General features: G+C 46.0%; 1 protein-coding gene across 2 annotated transcripts in view; it reads right to left on the bottom strand.

Moving 5' to 3' along the window:
- Nucleotides 1-313: 313 nt before the first annotated feature.
- Nucleotides 314-13,453, bottom strand: part of SEPTIN2 (septin 2) — a 33,011-nt gene continuing 19,871 nt past the window's right edge. The window contains exons 6-13 of one of the 2 annotated variants that reach the window (XM_036081867.1): nt 13,081-13,215; nt 12,820-12,937; nt 9,310-9,411; nt 8,772-8,917; nt 7,170-7,253; nt 5,677-5,734; nt 4,022-4,124; nt 314-2,371 (exon numbers count right to left, since the gene is read on the bottom strand). In XM_036081867.1, coding sequence (XP_035937760.1) covers nt 4,023-4,124; nt 5,677-5,734; nt 7,170-7,253; nt 8,772-8,917; nt 9,310-9,411; nt 12,820-12,937; nt 13,081-13,215 — 745 coding nt within the window. In that variant the 3' untranslated portion in view covers nt 314-2,371; nt 4,022. Of the gene's footprint in view, nt 2,372-4,021; nt 4,125-5,676; nt 5,735-7,166; nt 7,254-8,771; nt 8,918-9,309; nt 9,412-12,819; nt 12,938-13,080; nt 13,216-13,453 lie in introns of both variants that reach the window. The other variant, XM_078071604.1, reaches the window with a different exon arrangement.

Below are 13,453 nucleotides of genomic sequence, written 5' to 3'. Positions count from 1 at the left end.
TACTGCTACAGTGAATGAGAACCCTTTTCCCGCTCCATTTTCTAATTCATGAGTAGACATCACTGAACTCTTACTAGTGCTAATTTTTAGCACACATTCTCTCACTTTAAGTAGATGGTCAGATCACCCGTCATTAATTTCTCCCTAGTCTTTATGGCTCTTTCTTCTGGGCTGGGATTGCCAATACAAAGTTGGGTTACTGAGGTTATTGCTGCAAGTAATTCTTCCCGATTTCATGCACAGACGTCCTGCAGGGCTTTGAACCTTCCCAAGAAGATCACACCTTCATAAAGAACCAATAATAACTCTTCACTTAATAGCCAAACAATAATGCTTTATTGATAAAAGGTTAGTTTCAATGGATACAAAACTGCTGTGTAAAATAAGTTTTCAAAATACATTTCTATAGGTAAAGATTATCTCTTAGTAAAAGCAGTTATCTCTAAGTGAAAGTATTTATTTAGATTTGGGCAGCAAAACAGAGGGGGATGTAGAAGTGAGACAGTGTAGGTCCACCCACCCTGCATAACCCTTATCAGGTGGCGGCTGGCCCTCGTAGTTCTACCCAAACATATGGGGGACCACGCGTACATGTGACCCCAGCTCCACCTTTTAAACAGCTTTTACTAGTGTACTTAGTGCCAAAATAACCCAGATAGCTGGCCTTGCACGGAGGTGCTCTAAAGTCACTTAACACTTTCCCTTGGTAAGAACTTTGTACAACTGTGCCTGAACCTAAGGCTTGTGACTAGTCACCATTATGCAACAGTGGGAAGACAAAGTTCTCAAGAACACCTGATTACTGTCTGTAGCCCGCCTCTGTGACTAATGTGTTTCAACCACGTCACTTTATTTTGTCTGGCCCAAGCAAAAATTCTTCCCATCCCTTCCCAGGGGAAGTGTTTTCTGCATCTCTGCCCCTCCTGTTAGAGCAAAATGAAAACATGGAGCCAACACCTGCTCCCTCCAGGTGTCCTTTCACCCATCACTTTCTGGGGACCACTTTCCCAATGTCAGTAGAAATGTTGAAAAAAGCAAGCCCCGGAGCCTCTCAGCACCCCTTGGAAGGAAGGAAAGGGCCAAGGCCACAGAGCAGATTTGAAATGTCTTTCCATCTCACCCGACATACGGGGAGGTTTGTAGTACACATAACGAAGGACGTGATGATGGCTGAAAATGGATAACAATCTGCACATAAAAAAATGACTGCTGCCATTTGCCTCCTTTCAGAAAACTATTAAAAATTTTAGAGAACCAGTTAAAGGAAAGCCAAATCAGGAAAACCTGGTCGGCATTCAGGCATCATGGGGCCATTAGCCTCAGGGCCCAGGACAGGTCTGGCTTCAGAGGGCTACCCCCCAAAGGACCCTGATTCTCACTGCTCAGGCAGATCTTATAAACCTGTAGTTACAGAAAATACATTAGGGTGCCATATAAAAACGTAAAAAGACTGGTTTCTAAATACATCATTTATTAATTTTCCTTAAAAAAGTAACTTTTCATGTTAGTTGAGTAAAAATCGTTTATTGGCTCTCTCTGCGTGGGTAAGAATCGCTGCTGTAATATGAAAACTGGAGCTCACGGACGCTCGCTGTCCGTAGCGGAGGGTAACCGGTATCAGTGGGGAACACTACAAAACGTGGCTTGTGGCAGGTTCTCTGCAGAGCAGCTTAAAAAATGACCTAGCATCAGAATCCAAAGACTTCTTAAAATTTGCTCCTAATTGCCTGTTTCTTTAAAAGAGCTATTTTAGTATACACATATCATATTAGATAATAATTCTATGTTTCACTTGGTAAAAAAGTAAACGTGCAGATGAATTAACAGTATTGAATTATAGCAGCAAAACTGGTTTTAGGTGTTGTGCTCAAAACAAAGCGAAGCCAGGGAGAATCTCCATCTCGGTGACCTGGTAGGTCAATGCCCTGCAGATGCCAGCCCATCTTTCCGTATCACTGGGTCCATGTCACTAGCACCCAGGCACATGCTGGCTACGTCCGAATGTTCCAGAAATGAAATCAAGAGTGCTCCTCAACAATTAGTCAGTTAGGCCAGCCAAATCAAAGAAAGTCAACGTTAATTATACATACTGACTGATCCTGGAAATCAATTCCAACATTAGTGGTTAGTTAAGGTGGAAGAAAAATGAAAACGGAAGGTTCACCTCACAAAATATAAAGTATAACATAGCAACGAAATACAAATGTTAAAAGTACTTCATACAAAACACATCGAAAGTTTAAAAAAAAAAAATTAAATTCTCAGGCACAGGTACTGTAAAATGTGGATGGGCACCCCTCCAATGATCTCTCGGAAACACGCAGCTGTAGTACTCATGCGGAATGTTTTCTGTATCTCGCAAAAGCATTTTCTGGAAAAACAAAATATGACATATGTCAATGGAAGTGGTACAGCACTCACTGCTATGACCATTAACAGCATCATTTTCTGTATAACAAAGGGCACAAACTGAGCAGAAGGTTGGCTCCTATGACCAGAGTTAACTAAATCAAAACATCTCTTGGGAACCGAGGGCACCACCAAATTGCAGAGTATGCAAAAATATATATTAGTTGTATATACCTAAAGTAGATTCTTCATAATTTCATCAAGTTTTAAAATTTAGAGAAGCATCAAGATCAGAGAAAATGAGCAAACGTCTGTCACCTCCTCCGGCCTCAAGTGAGCCCCACCGCTCAGAAGTCCCGTTTCTTTCTAATTCGCCGGCCTTTCCCCGGGCGCCAAGCCTGCTCATGCAGCATCAGCCTCATGGGGTTGGGTGTGCTGACATTTCACCAGCTATATGAGTACAGGCAAATAATTTCAAACCCTGGCACACCACAGGATCCTCAACGGTGCTGTGTGGACCCAGCTGAAAGTAAACCACCAACTCTGGCCCAGGTGGTGGGTTATGTGGACATTTCCGTTCCAGTAGCTGGCTACACCGAACATGGGTATTTGTGTGCTTCATACGTATCTCAGACCTTTCCCCACAAGCCGCAAGGGCAGGGGTGTTGTTTTGGTGGCCGGTGCTCCCACACACCCATGCAGGTCCTTCCTCTATCACCTGCGCGTCTGCCGTGGCAGACTGCTGACAGATGTCCCAGGCTCAGGGCTCCCTGCCTTCTGGCTCATCAATCCTGTCCCGAGTCGGCTAAGCCTCAGCTCACTCATGTCCCCACATCACCTCTTGTCACGAACATTCTCCTGCCTCTACAATCAGGCTCCCACCTCTAGTGGACCTCTGGACCTGCACCCCCAGTTTCCTGTCCCCAGATCTGTGCCTGTGGCCGGCACCCACGTGGTCTGCCTAACCCCAGGCATCTCTCTTCCAGGGAGCCTCGGGCCTCTGCCCCAACCGCATGTAGCTGCTTCCTCCTCTGGCCTGTATTTTTTACCTCTCCGTCCTTCCTCTGGGAGGTGCTGACAGCAGTCACCTAGATAGTTCTGAATGCCCACCTGTCCCCAGGACAGAGGGGAGTAGACATTTGTTTTTTCCTGGTCCGCGGTCCCTGGTGTGCAGATTCCCTTCGAACAGGGAGGCCAGCACACACCAGGCCAGACATCTGCATGACTCACCAATTGCCATGGGGTGGAGCAGAGCTGTGGCGAAGAGTGGGAAGTGAGCAGTCCCCCTCGAGGTCCCTGGCCCACCTGGCATAATCTGCCCTTTTACGCCCTCTTTACCTTTGGTCTGCATAATCTGTTTTAATAATGCTTTCAAAGCTCTCTTTGTTTTCAGCTATAATAAGTTTCCAATTGCATGACTAATAAAGGTTATTTTAATATTTAAATTGTCTTCATTAATTATATTTGTTAACTCAGAAAGAAACGGAAAGTGTTTATGAGACATGCAGAACCAAGCAGAAGCTTCCATTTTTTAGAAGCTGCCCGATCTTCTTGAATGCTATGGAGTTAAACACAAGAGCTTCAAAATGTAAGACATTAGTAAGACGAGAGGGAGGTGCCTGTCATGACATCTAAGTTGAGGCATCTGAAAGCACTGTCTTCTAGGCTTTACCTTACACGTGGTGCCCGTGGACCCCACCGTCGCCGTCCCCACCCTGCATCTGCAGCTGCATCTGCGCCTGCATCCTTGCGATCATCTCCTGCATGCGGCGAAGCTACGGGCACAGGACACAGGGACACATTATTGGTTCTCAAGGTCCATCCTCCCTGGACACTCTTTATGGGTGCTTTGTGATTCCTAAAATTTCAGCTTACATGCTTTCCTAAAACATGACCAAGAGTTAACACACAAAGAACTCATAAATCGGTAAAAGAACAAACAACTGAATAGAAAACTAAGCAGATGATAAAATGCAACTCAATTAAGAAACAGAAATTAGCAACAAACTGAAGAATTAAGACAGACAACAGAAGATGCTTTTTAACCTAAAAGGTGGGAAAAAGGCTGCCACTACCAGGTGGGGAGTGGGCCTGGGACTTCTCTAGAGGGCAGCAAGGTCCCCGCTGCTCACGTGGTAGATGGGCCTCCTCTGCTACCCTCATCAGTTTTCACGACTACAGTTTCCACTAGTTTAGAAAGGCCTCCAGGCACGTTGTTATAAAATATTTACCTGAATTTTCTTCAAGTAACCATGTTTTTAACATTTAAGTACTTGAATCCATGTTGAATTAATTTGTCCAAACAGGTGAGTTTTCTTTCCAAAAGGCTGGCCTGTTTGAGGATTTCCTGGATATGCTTGGATTCCACAGCTCTAACAGACCCCAATGTCACCTCTACCAAACACTCTTCCATACTTCGGACCCATTTCTAGACGTGCATTTCATCAGCCCATCATGCCCGTGCCATGCTCTGCATTTCTTTTCTTTTTTTTAAAGATTTATTTATTTATTTGACAGAAAGAGACACAGCAAGAGACAGAACACAAGCAGGGGGAGTGGGAGAGGGAGAAGCAAGCTTCCTGCGGAGCAGGGAGCCCGATGCAGGGCTCGATCCCAGGAGTCTGGGATCATGACCTGAGCCGAAGGTAGATGCTTAATGACTGAGCCACCCAGGCGTCCCCACCCTCTGGATCTCTATGAGCGGTGGAGCTAACCCTCCCTCATTAGTGTGTGTTTTACAGGGCCTCCCTGTGCTTTCCATCCCCCATCTTCAGAGCAAGCGTCGGAACTATTTCAGCAAGCTCTCCCCTAGAAGAACGTCACAAACCAAACCACTCTGAAGGAATGGCATTCAGTTTAGAGAAAACTGTGATCTTTGCAATGAGCATCCTGCCTAAAGTCATGTGTCCATTTAAATTTTGAAAACTGTTTTCAGTAGAGTTTCCTGGTTTCTTCTCCATCAGTCCTGCATAGTTCTTCTTAAATTGTTAATGGGTATAAATGGCAGTTTCCTTCTTTATATTTTCCAACTTGTCTATACGTATTGTCTATGTATGGGAAAGCTACTGAATTTTGAGTACTTTACTAAATTACTAAATTCACTAAGCGTCAGGGACTAAAATCACTAAATTTGCACTATTCCCAAGTTTTTCCCACTAAATGGCTACTGGAGATCAACTGATAACACATGTAAAGCAATATCCATACTACACAGAGATGTACACACAATAAAATAGATTATGTGTAATATATTCCTTCTTAAAAAAATAAGGAAGAAAAACTGTAATGATCTGTGGAGGTACACCAACAATATCCTCCTCTACCTACCTCTGCTTCCTTCTCCAACAGGATCTGGTCTTTATTCATGTCCTCGTTTTCCACTTTTCTAAGAGTTGAAAGAAATTACAAATTTAGTTGATTATTTCTGATGACAAATTGCCAAAGTAAAATTTCACTTTACATTTCTGAGAAAAGTATTTAAAATTACCTGTTTATCACTTTTCTGACTAACATGAATGAATAATGAAATGAATAAGAAAGATGAAAAAAACACAGCACGAGATGGTGAATTTTAGAAACTTCTCTAACTCCAAGTGGGGGTGGGACACTCTGGTCTTCACTTACTCGAGGAGTAGGTGCTGCCATCAGGAGGATGGACAGGTCTTAATGGACACAGACTGTGACAAGGACACTTGAACAAGGAGCAGGGCTCAAGCATACAGGCCGAGGGGGCTGGCGGGGGAGGCCCAGTGAGCGGTGAGGACACAGCTCTTCACAAGTGCACACCTGGCTTCCTCATCGACCTCTGAAACCTTACTTAGTATCTGCTCCCCAGGTAAGTAACACAAAAAAGCAAACTTGAACATACACCCTGTATATATACACAAATCCACCAGATTTCAAAAATGTGAATATTTTAATAAACTACAACACAGCCACCCCGCCTTATCTGCGGGTTCAGTGACCCGCACTCAGCTGTGGTCCAGAGGCACATGATCCTCAAGAGCCGTCAGGTCGGCGGTAGCCCAGCGCTGCATCCCAGCGCCCCCGTCCCTCCCCACAGGGGCATCCTCACAGGAAGAGGGGTGAGTACAGGGCAAGAAGAGATTCTGAGAGACACACAGACCACATGCACGTAACTCTGATTGTAGTATATGGCTGTAACGGTTTCATTTTATTGCTGTTGTTGTTGTTAACCCCTCACCTGTCCCCGGATTAGAAATTAAACCTTATCACAGATTATGTACAGGAAACAGGGGTGTGTGTATAAAGTTCCGCACGCTCCTCAGTTCCAGGCACCCACACCCACTGGGGTAGATCAGGAGTGTGGGAGCAACTGCCGTACAGAAAATTCTTATTATAAATGATGTGGATCACTTGATACCTAAGCTAAGCAGAAATGTGGTGCAAGCAGACATAAATCAGGTCACAAAACACAGATCTCAAATAAAATCTACTGCGATGGTGAAAGAGGAAAGGGGAGGGCGCTGTGTGCATTTTTGAGGAGTGGAGCTGCCTTTCTTAATGGCAGGTAAGTTATGTCCTCATTTATAGACAGAGTGATGCTCTTAAGACCAGTCTCTGGCCCTTCCACTTAAAGCTGTTCTTTGCGTGCAGATGGTTCAAGTTACTTTTGACAGGTTACAAAAAGCAAGCTACAATGCCATTAGCAACAAACACCTGGTAATGGTTTCTTAGTAGGAAACCAAATCATGTTGCTTAGAGTCAGGAAGGCCCAACAGGACAGGTAGAAGGGGGGACAGTGTAGCTCTGTGACACAATGTGGACAGAGGGGGACAGCATGAGGTGGGGGCAACAACCTGCCGCCTCTTTTGAGCCTCTCGGAACGGAAGTTTTCATAGTGAAGGTCCTGGGTCACCTCCTGGAGATCCTGCATGTGGGTGCTGAAAGACAGAAGGGCACAGCAAGGCCAGCTGCGTGTGGGAGCCGACCGACCGCAGGGAAAAGCACCATCGGTTGTTTGAGCTACTTGTTACTTGCTGAACTGTACACAAAGTTGCTGGAGTTTGGGATACAGGGCTGAAGCTGTGGAGGTTTCTCTCGTCTGCCCCACAACAAACAAGCAGAAGTACACCCACAGAGCCGGGGAAGAGAGCCTTCCACGGGCCTCTCCTACTGCCACTGCCAAGCTCTGCAGGAGACCACCACCACTGCACAGAGCTACAGATTTTAGCGGATCCTTTTAGGTAAGCAAGTCTGAAACAGAACATACTGCTCTAAAAGAATGTATGGAAAACATGTAATTCAATTATTCCTGACTTCTCAAGTTTAGAGAGTTGATTAGTTTAAGCTATGGAAAAAACCATACAACTAAGTATTACTATTTTGAATAAACTAGAAATAGGACTTTGACTCTTCTAATCATCTCAGAAAACATCCATAATTTTCTTGGCTCAGCTTTTTCAAACACTTAAGCAGTCAAGAATGAGTAAAGATAACGCATTCCTGTCTGCACAGAATGCAGGGGACCAGACGGAGTGCTGGCATGCTCTCCCTCACTCGAGAGAAACACAGCTCACAGGGAGGCTCCGTCTGCAGCCTCCACCAAAGCCGCGCGGCCGTAAGGACCCGTCCTGAGCTTCCCACGTGGTGACTGAATTACGTCTGATGAAGCTTGGTTGTTTTAATCAATTTTTAGTTACTCAAAACTTGCCTAGATCCTCCACTCTCTGATGGAGTTAAGGGTCTTCGATTTTAAGAAATTTTTTTTTTTTTTTTTTAAAGATTTTATTTATTTATTTGATAGAGTGAGAGGGAACAGTAGAGAGAGAGGGAGAAGCAGGTTCCCTGCCAAGCAGGGAGCCCGATGCGGGGCTCGATCCCAGGACCCTGGGATCATGACCTGAGCCAAAGGCAGACGCTTAACCATCTGAGCCACCCAGGCACCCCAAGGGTCTTCGATTTTAGCAGCACTCTTTGTTCTAGCCTCCTGATTCAAGAACAACAACTGCTGTCACTAACTGTGAACTTTCTTTTTAGAGGGAAAACTTCTGCTTTTGTAGTCAGGCCTGCGGCAGGGGCTAAGAATGCACTGAAGAACCTCAGCGCTGCCCGGGGTGGACCTGGAGTGGTAGCGTGTTTCAGCCGAGAGTGGAGAAGCCGCCGTGCAGCCAGCCTGAGCATCTGCTCCCAGAGCATGAGGCGTCCCACGTCTGCTGCGGCCATTCCACAGTGTACACCTGGTCTACTTTCAGCATCAAGAGAGCTGGGAGACTAGGGAGGAGGGTGTGCTAAGCACTCGGCCTCGAGAGGGACAGGCCGGTTCCGGAGCCTGAGTCCCAGAGCGCCCCCAGGGAGGGCCTTGCACAACAGGCTGCGGGGGCCCCCCCTGCACACCCCGCGGTCTAAAAGCTCCGCTCCCTGTGCCAGGCATTGCCCACAGGGGTGCACGGGGGTCTTACATGAGCATCGTCCGCAGCTTCAGAAAGTCGTTGTGCTCCGGGTTCTCCACCTCCACAACGCCCCATGGGTAGAGGCGGCCTCTGACCTTCTTGCCCTTGGCTTCAATCAACTGATTGGATCCAACCACAGAGAACGGGATACTGGCCTAGAAAGACACACACGAGGTGGAGAGGCTCCACACAGGGAACCCCAACTTTCACTGTGAACATAAGAACACAGGCACAGACTGAGCACACTCCTGCTTACTACGTGCTTCCTTGGCCAACTAATGGTATAAAACATTTTACTCAGAAGTGGCATGTATTTTCCACATGGGAAAAATTATATGAAACAAATTAAACCCATAGTAAGGTTTCTAAACCTAGGTGACAGCTATGTCAAAATATATTTAAAGTAAAAATATTATTGTAACTGAATCTACCGGACAATCTGTCAAAGGCCAGCCTTCCAGGATGTGGCCCTTTGTCAACTCCTTCCATGGCGCTGATGACCGGGAACAGGAGTGACTTGTGTTGGGCACCTGGAGAGCGCGCTTACCTTGAGAAGTCTAGTCTGCTCTTTAAAGTCCTCATCTTCATCAGATTCTGCATCAGGTAAGTGATAGATTTTGATGCTATGTTCTTCAATTTCATCCAGAATCTGAAAGAATGACAAACCAGGAGCAATTTTACCAAACCACATGACATTTCAATCAAATCTAACTATTAAAAATATATCAGAATTATCTAACCGTCAATACATAATTAAACTGATTAGTGATTTTCAAATAATTTTATAAACTGTTGGAGCAGTATTTATGCTTGCCTTTTGCGCGGTCCGCTGTCCAGAGTAAATAATAATGCCCCAGCTTTGGCATATAGAGCAGCAGGGCCGCACAGCAGCTAAGAGGAAGTCACACACCACAGCCAGCCCCCGGAGCCACACATGCCCCAGGAGCGGCACGGCCAGGCGCTGCGGGCACCAGAAGAGCCCAAGTGTGTCGCCCGAGGGGGGCGAACCGGAGTGAGGGGCATGTGGGGGAATAATCTTGTTTAAGGCTCCGAAGAGAGGACACCCAGGGTATGTTTCGGGAATAATAAGAAATCCAGGATGGCTGGGAAGTAAGCCTTCCAGTTGGGTTAAGCCAGAGGGACAAGTAGAGAGTTGCCTGAATGCCAGGCTGGGCTCTGGATTTTATTCAAGAGGCAACAAGCAGGAGAATCACACACTCCACCAACCAGGTTGCAGAGTGGCCTAGAGGGGACAGAACGCCCTCTGTGCCGGGCACTCCAGCAGGTATAGGCGGGCTAGAGCGCCACTTACTCTCCTGTGGGGTCCTGGGCTGCAAGGGCCAAGCACATACGCCAAGTCGGCAGAAATGTCCCTACTTTAAACCCTAATCTGGTAATCTGGTAATGGATGTTCTTAATGGGAACCCTCAGGCCTTTATGATCAAAGACCTCGAACTTGACACACTGTCTGCACTAATTGAGGATTCAGGAAGAGGTCTTTCTCCCTCTTCGCAATGTCCTTTCAGTGTCCTCATTCCTAGTGGAGGCAGAGTAACTATCTCACCGGTGGGAGAAGTTAGGCAGGAAGCACGAACCTGCTGCATCTCTTCCCCTTTCCTGCCTGCCCATTATCCATCCCTGCTGGCCCCATCAGGACGGTGCTTACACTGAGGATGAGAATCGAGTTGAGAAATATGTAATAAATAGGCTATTTTGAATTGGAAAAGAGGAAAAAGAAAGTGGTGAATCAACAACAATCACACATTTCTCTGGGCAACTGCACCAGAGGTGGGCTCAGGTACAGAGCCAGGGAAGCTGGGAGGCAAGCTCAGGAGCAGGGGAAGAAGAGACTCTTGTTTACACACAGAAGTCACATGAAAAAGATTATCAGAAGGGAAAAGCAGAAGCCACAGGAGGTATGATATGATCAAAACAATATTAACCAATGCCGACATTCAGGGGTTAGGAAGACAGGTGATAAAACAGGCAGTAAGACAAGTCTTCTGAAAGCACAGCAAACCCTGCTGCTGAGGCCCAAGGCTGGTGGAGGGCTCGCTGGCCAAGCCCGAGACAGGACAACTGCTGCTGGCCGACGGGGAGCCAGAGTTCGAGATAAAGGAAAGGTTAGGAAACGACACCTGAAAGTGGAAGACTAAAGCAGGTCTGCCAGAGGTTCTTCTAGATCAGAGAGTGGGGGATACCAGGAGGTGGAAGGGAGAAACCAGATCAAGAGAAGGATTAGGAAGGCCCAAGATGAAAGCGCTAAGGGCAAAACGGGATTTCACTTCATCTCAGATTTTGAAATCGAGCCCTAGTGTTCTGGACACAGGATTAGAGATGGGTGGACACAACATTCTAACTCTGACCCCGCTTCCCTACCTTTCTGGAATCCAGCGTAACATTCTTTATTAGAAAAGCTGGAGTTCCCTTAAGTGGGCGTTACTAAAATACGTACCGTTAAGCATAAACGTCCCAAACCTTTTAGTGGCTCTCCCAAAGGCCCGGATATTTCCTAAAAGACTGGCAAGCACTGAGACAACAGAGAAAAAGGCTGACAAACATGTATGCATGGTAGAAATGAAAAACTCTGCCGTGACAGAAGACATCAAGAAAAACGTGAAAACACAAAAATCAAAACTAGGTCTAAAAACATGGAAACCAGAAAACACTTCCCGTTTCTCAGATGGGAGACACTTTAGAAAAACTGGTGACATCCAGGACGGTTCCAGGGGTGGCAAAAAGCAGAGCAAGCTCACACTGCTTTGGGAATATAAGGTGTTACAAACTTGTTTTGAAGGAAATTCAAACTTGAAACGCCCATCTTTCAACACTTAAAACGCCCATCAGTTTCCCGTCTAAGAATCTGACTTGAACAGTTCTGAGAAGGCAGACATGTGCCCACTCTGCGCCAGGTACTGTTCTAGACTCCTGGAAGACACAAGGGAGCTAAGCAAAGATCCCTGATGCCAGGAATTAAGGGGTGGCAGTGCGAGGACCAAAAAACACACTGAAGAAATATTTTGTGTGTGTTGGGAGTGTACCTAGCTGAGTGTGTGTGTGTGTGTGTGTGTGTGTGTGTTGCTCTGAGCTGTATAAGGGTTCGGGGGAGTGTTTTCTGTGTGTGCTGGGAATTCTTAGAAAGTCAAATGGCAGAATAATATACGTATGCTATGGTCCCATCCTATAAAAACAAAAACAAAAACAGACTATGCTCTGGAAGGGTAAGTATGTAACTGTTACAACAACTCCTTTTATGGATAATTAAAAGAACTTTTGGGGTGCCTGGGTGGCTTAGTCTGTTAAGTGTCAGACTCTTGGTTTTGGCCCGGGTCATGGTCTCAAGGTTGTGGGATCGAGCCCCGCTTTGGGTTCCACACTGGGTGTGGGGCCTGCTTGGCATTCTCTCTCTCCCTCCCTCTGTCCCCACCCACACCCCTGCTCATGTCCTCTCTCTCAAAAAAACAAAGAAAGAACTTTTATTTGTAGAATTTAGCATATGAGCTTAGACTTTCTTAATAAGCATACAAATACAAACAGGCATTTAATTAAAAAATATATACCAAAGAGTCCACAAAGAGGCTTTTCAGATAACAGGAAAAGGCACCAGAGTCCAACAACCAGCACAGGGCTGCTGGGAGGAGAGGGGTACATGGGCTGGCAGATGGACAACTGCAAGGCAACCTCTTAATGGCCAAAACAGAGGCCCTTTAAACAGTCACAATACCAGACGGTGACAATTAAAACCTATTCCTAAACGGATTGTTTGCAGTAAAACGTTTAGATAAACTTAACAGAACTTCATAGAGAGGATCACACTTCCACACTCCTATCACTCACCTAGCACATGGCGTCCCTTCTATTCACTGAGGGCGTTTTCATGTACGGTGAATTACAAAGAATAAGAACTTGACAACAGTTAGAATATTAAAAGTCTACAAGTGTTAGGTGTTCCTTAAAAACTATCAGACTCCTCCCACCTGCTCCCCCATATCTCAGGCACACGTCCACTCTTTCCCAGGCGCCTGGCCCTCAGCTACCCTGAGTAAAAAACACATACCCTTTTCTTCAAGCGTTCCCGTTCCTTCAGGGTGAGGGTGTCGGCTTTGGCAATGACAGGCACAATGTTCACCTTATTGTGTATCGCTTTCATAAATGCGACGTCTAAAGGCTTAAGTCTGAAGGGAATGAAACACACATTTCTGTTCTCTCAAAATTATCTCACTTCTTGTATGAAAATATGCAACTTGGGGGAAGCTGTCAACCCAGCAAGTAGAAAGGAAATTCTAAGGACTTGGTTTCTATGGTGGGGTCCACTTACCCATGCCCAAAGGGTGAGATGAAGTAGAAGCAGCAGTGCACCCTGTTGTCGATGATGTGCCGCCTGTTCAAACCACTCTCGTCATGCAGGTACCGTTCAAACTGCTCGTCGATGTAGGCAATGATGGTCTTAAAACTGAGAAACATAAGTATTGGTAGCAGTGGGATACAAAAGGCAGGCACTCCCTAACTTTAAAGACAAAACAAGTTTTTTTCTTCCCTGCCCCTCTACCAAATATAATTTGATAACTCAGTTATAAGATGGGACTGGAAAACAGACTCCTACATTTGGCAAGACGGAGGTTTCTGGAAAGTGTGCCAAGCACAATTTCCCTCAAGTGCTGTGGGGGTGGGTGTCAAAGGCCTGAACAGAA

This window comes from Halichoerus grypus, chromosome 4 (assembly GCF_964656455.1).
Source record: "Halichoerus grypus chromosome 4, mHalGry1.hap1.1, whole genome shotgun sequence".
Taxonomy (NCBI): Eukaryota; Metazoa; Chordata; class Mammalia; order Carnivora; family Phocidae; genus Halichoerus; species Halichoerus grypus.
The sequence above is the reverse complement of the archived record's forward strand: the minus strand, read 5'-3'. Positions and strand labels throughout refer to the sequence as shown.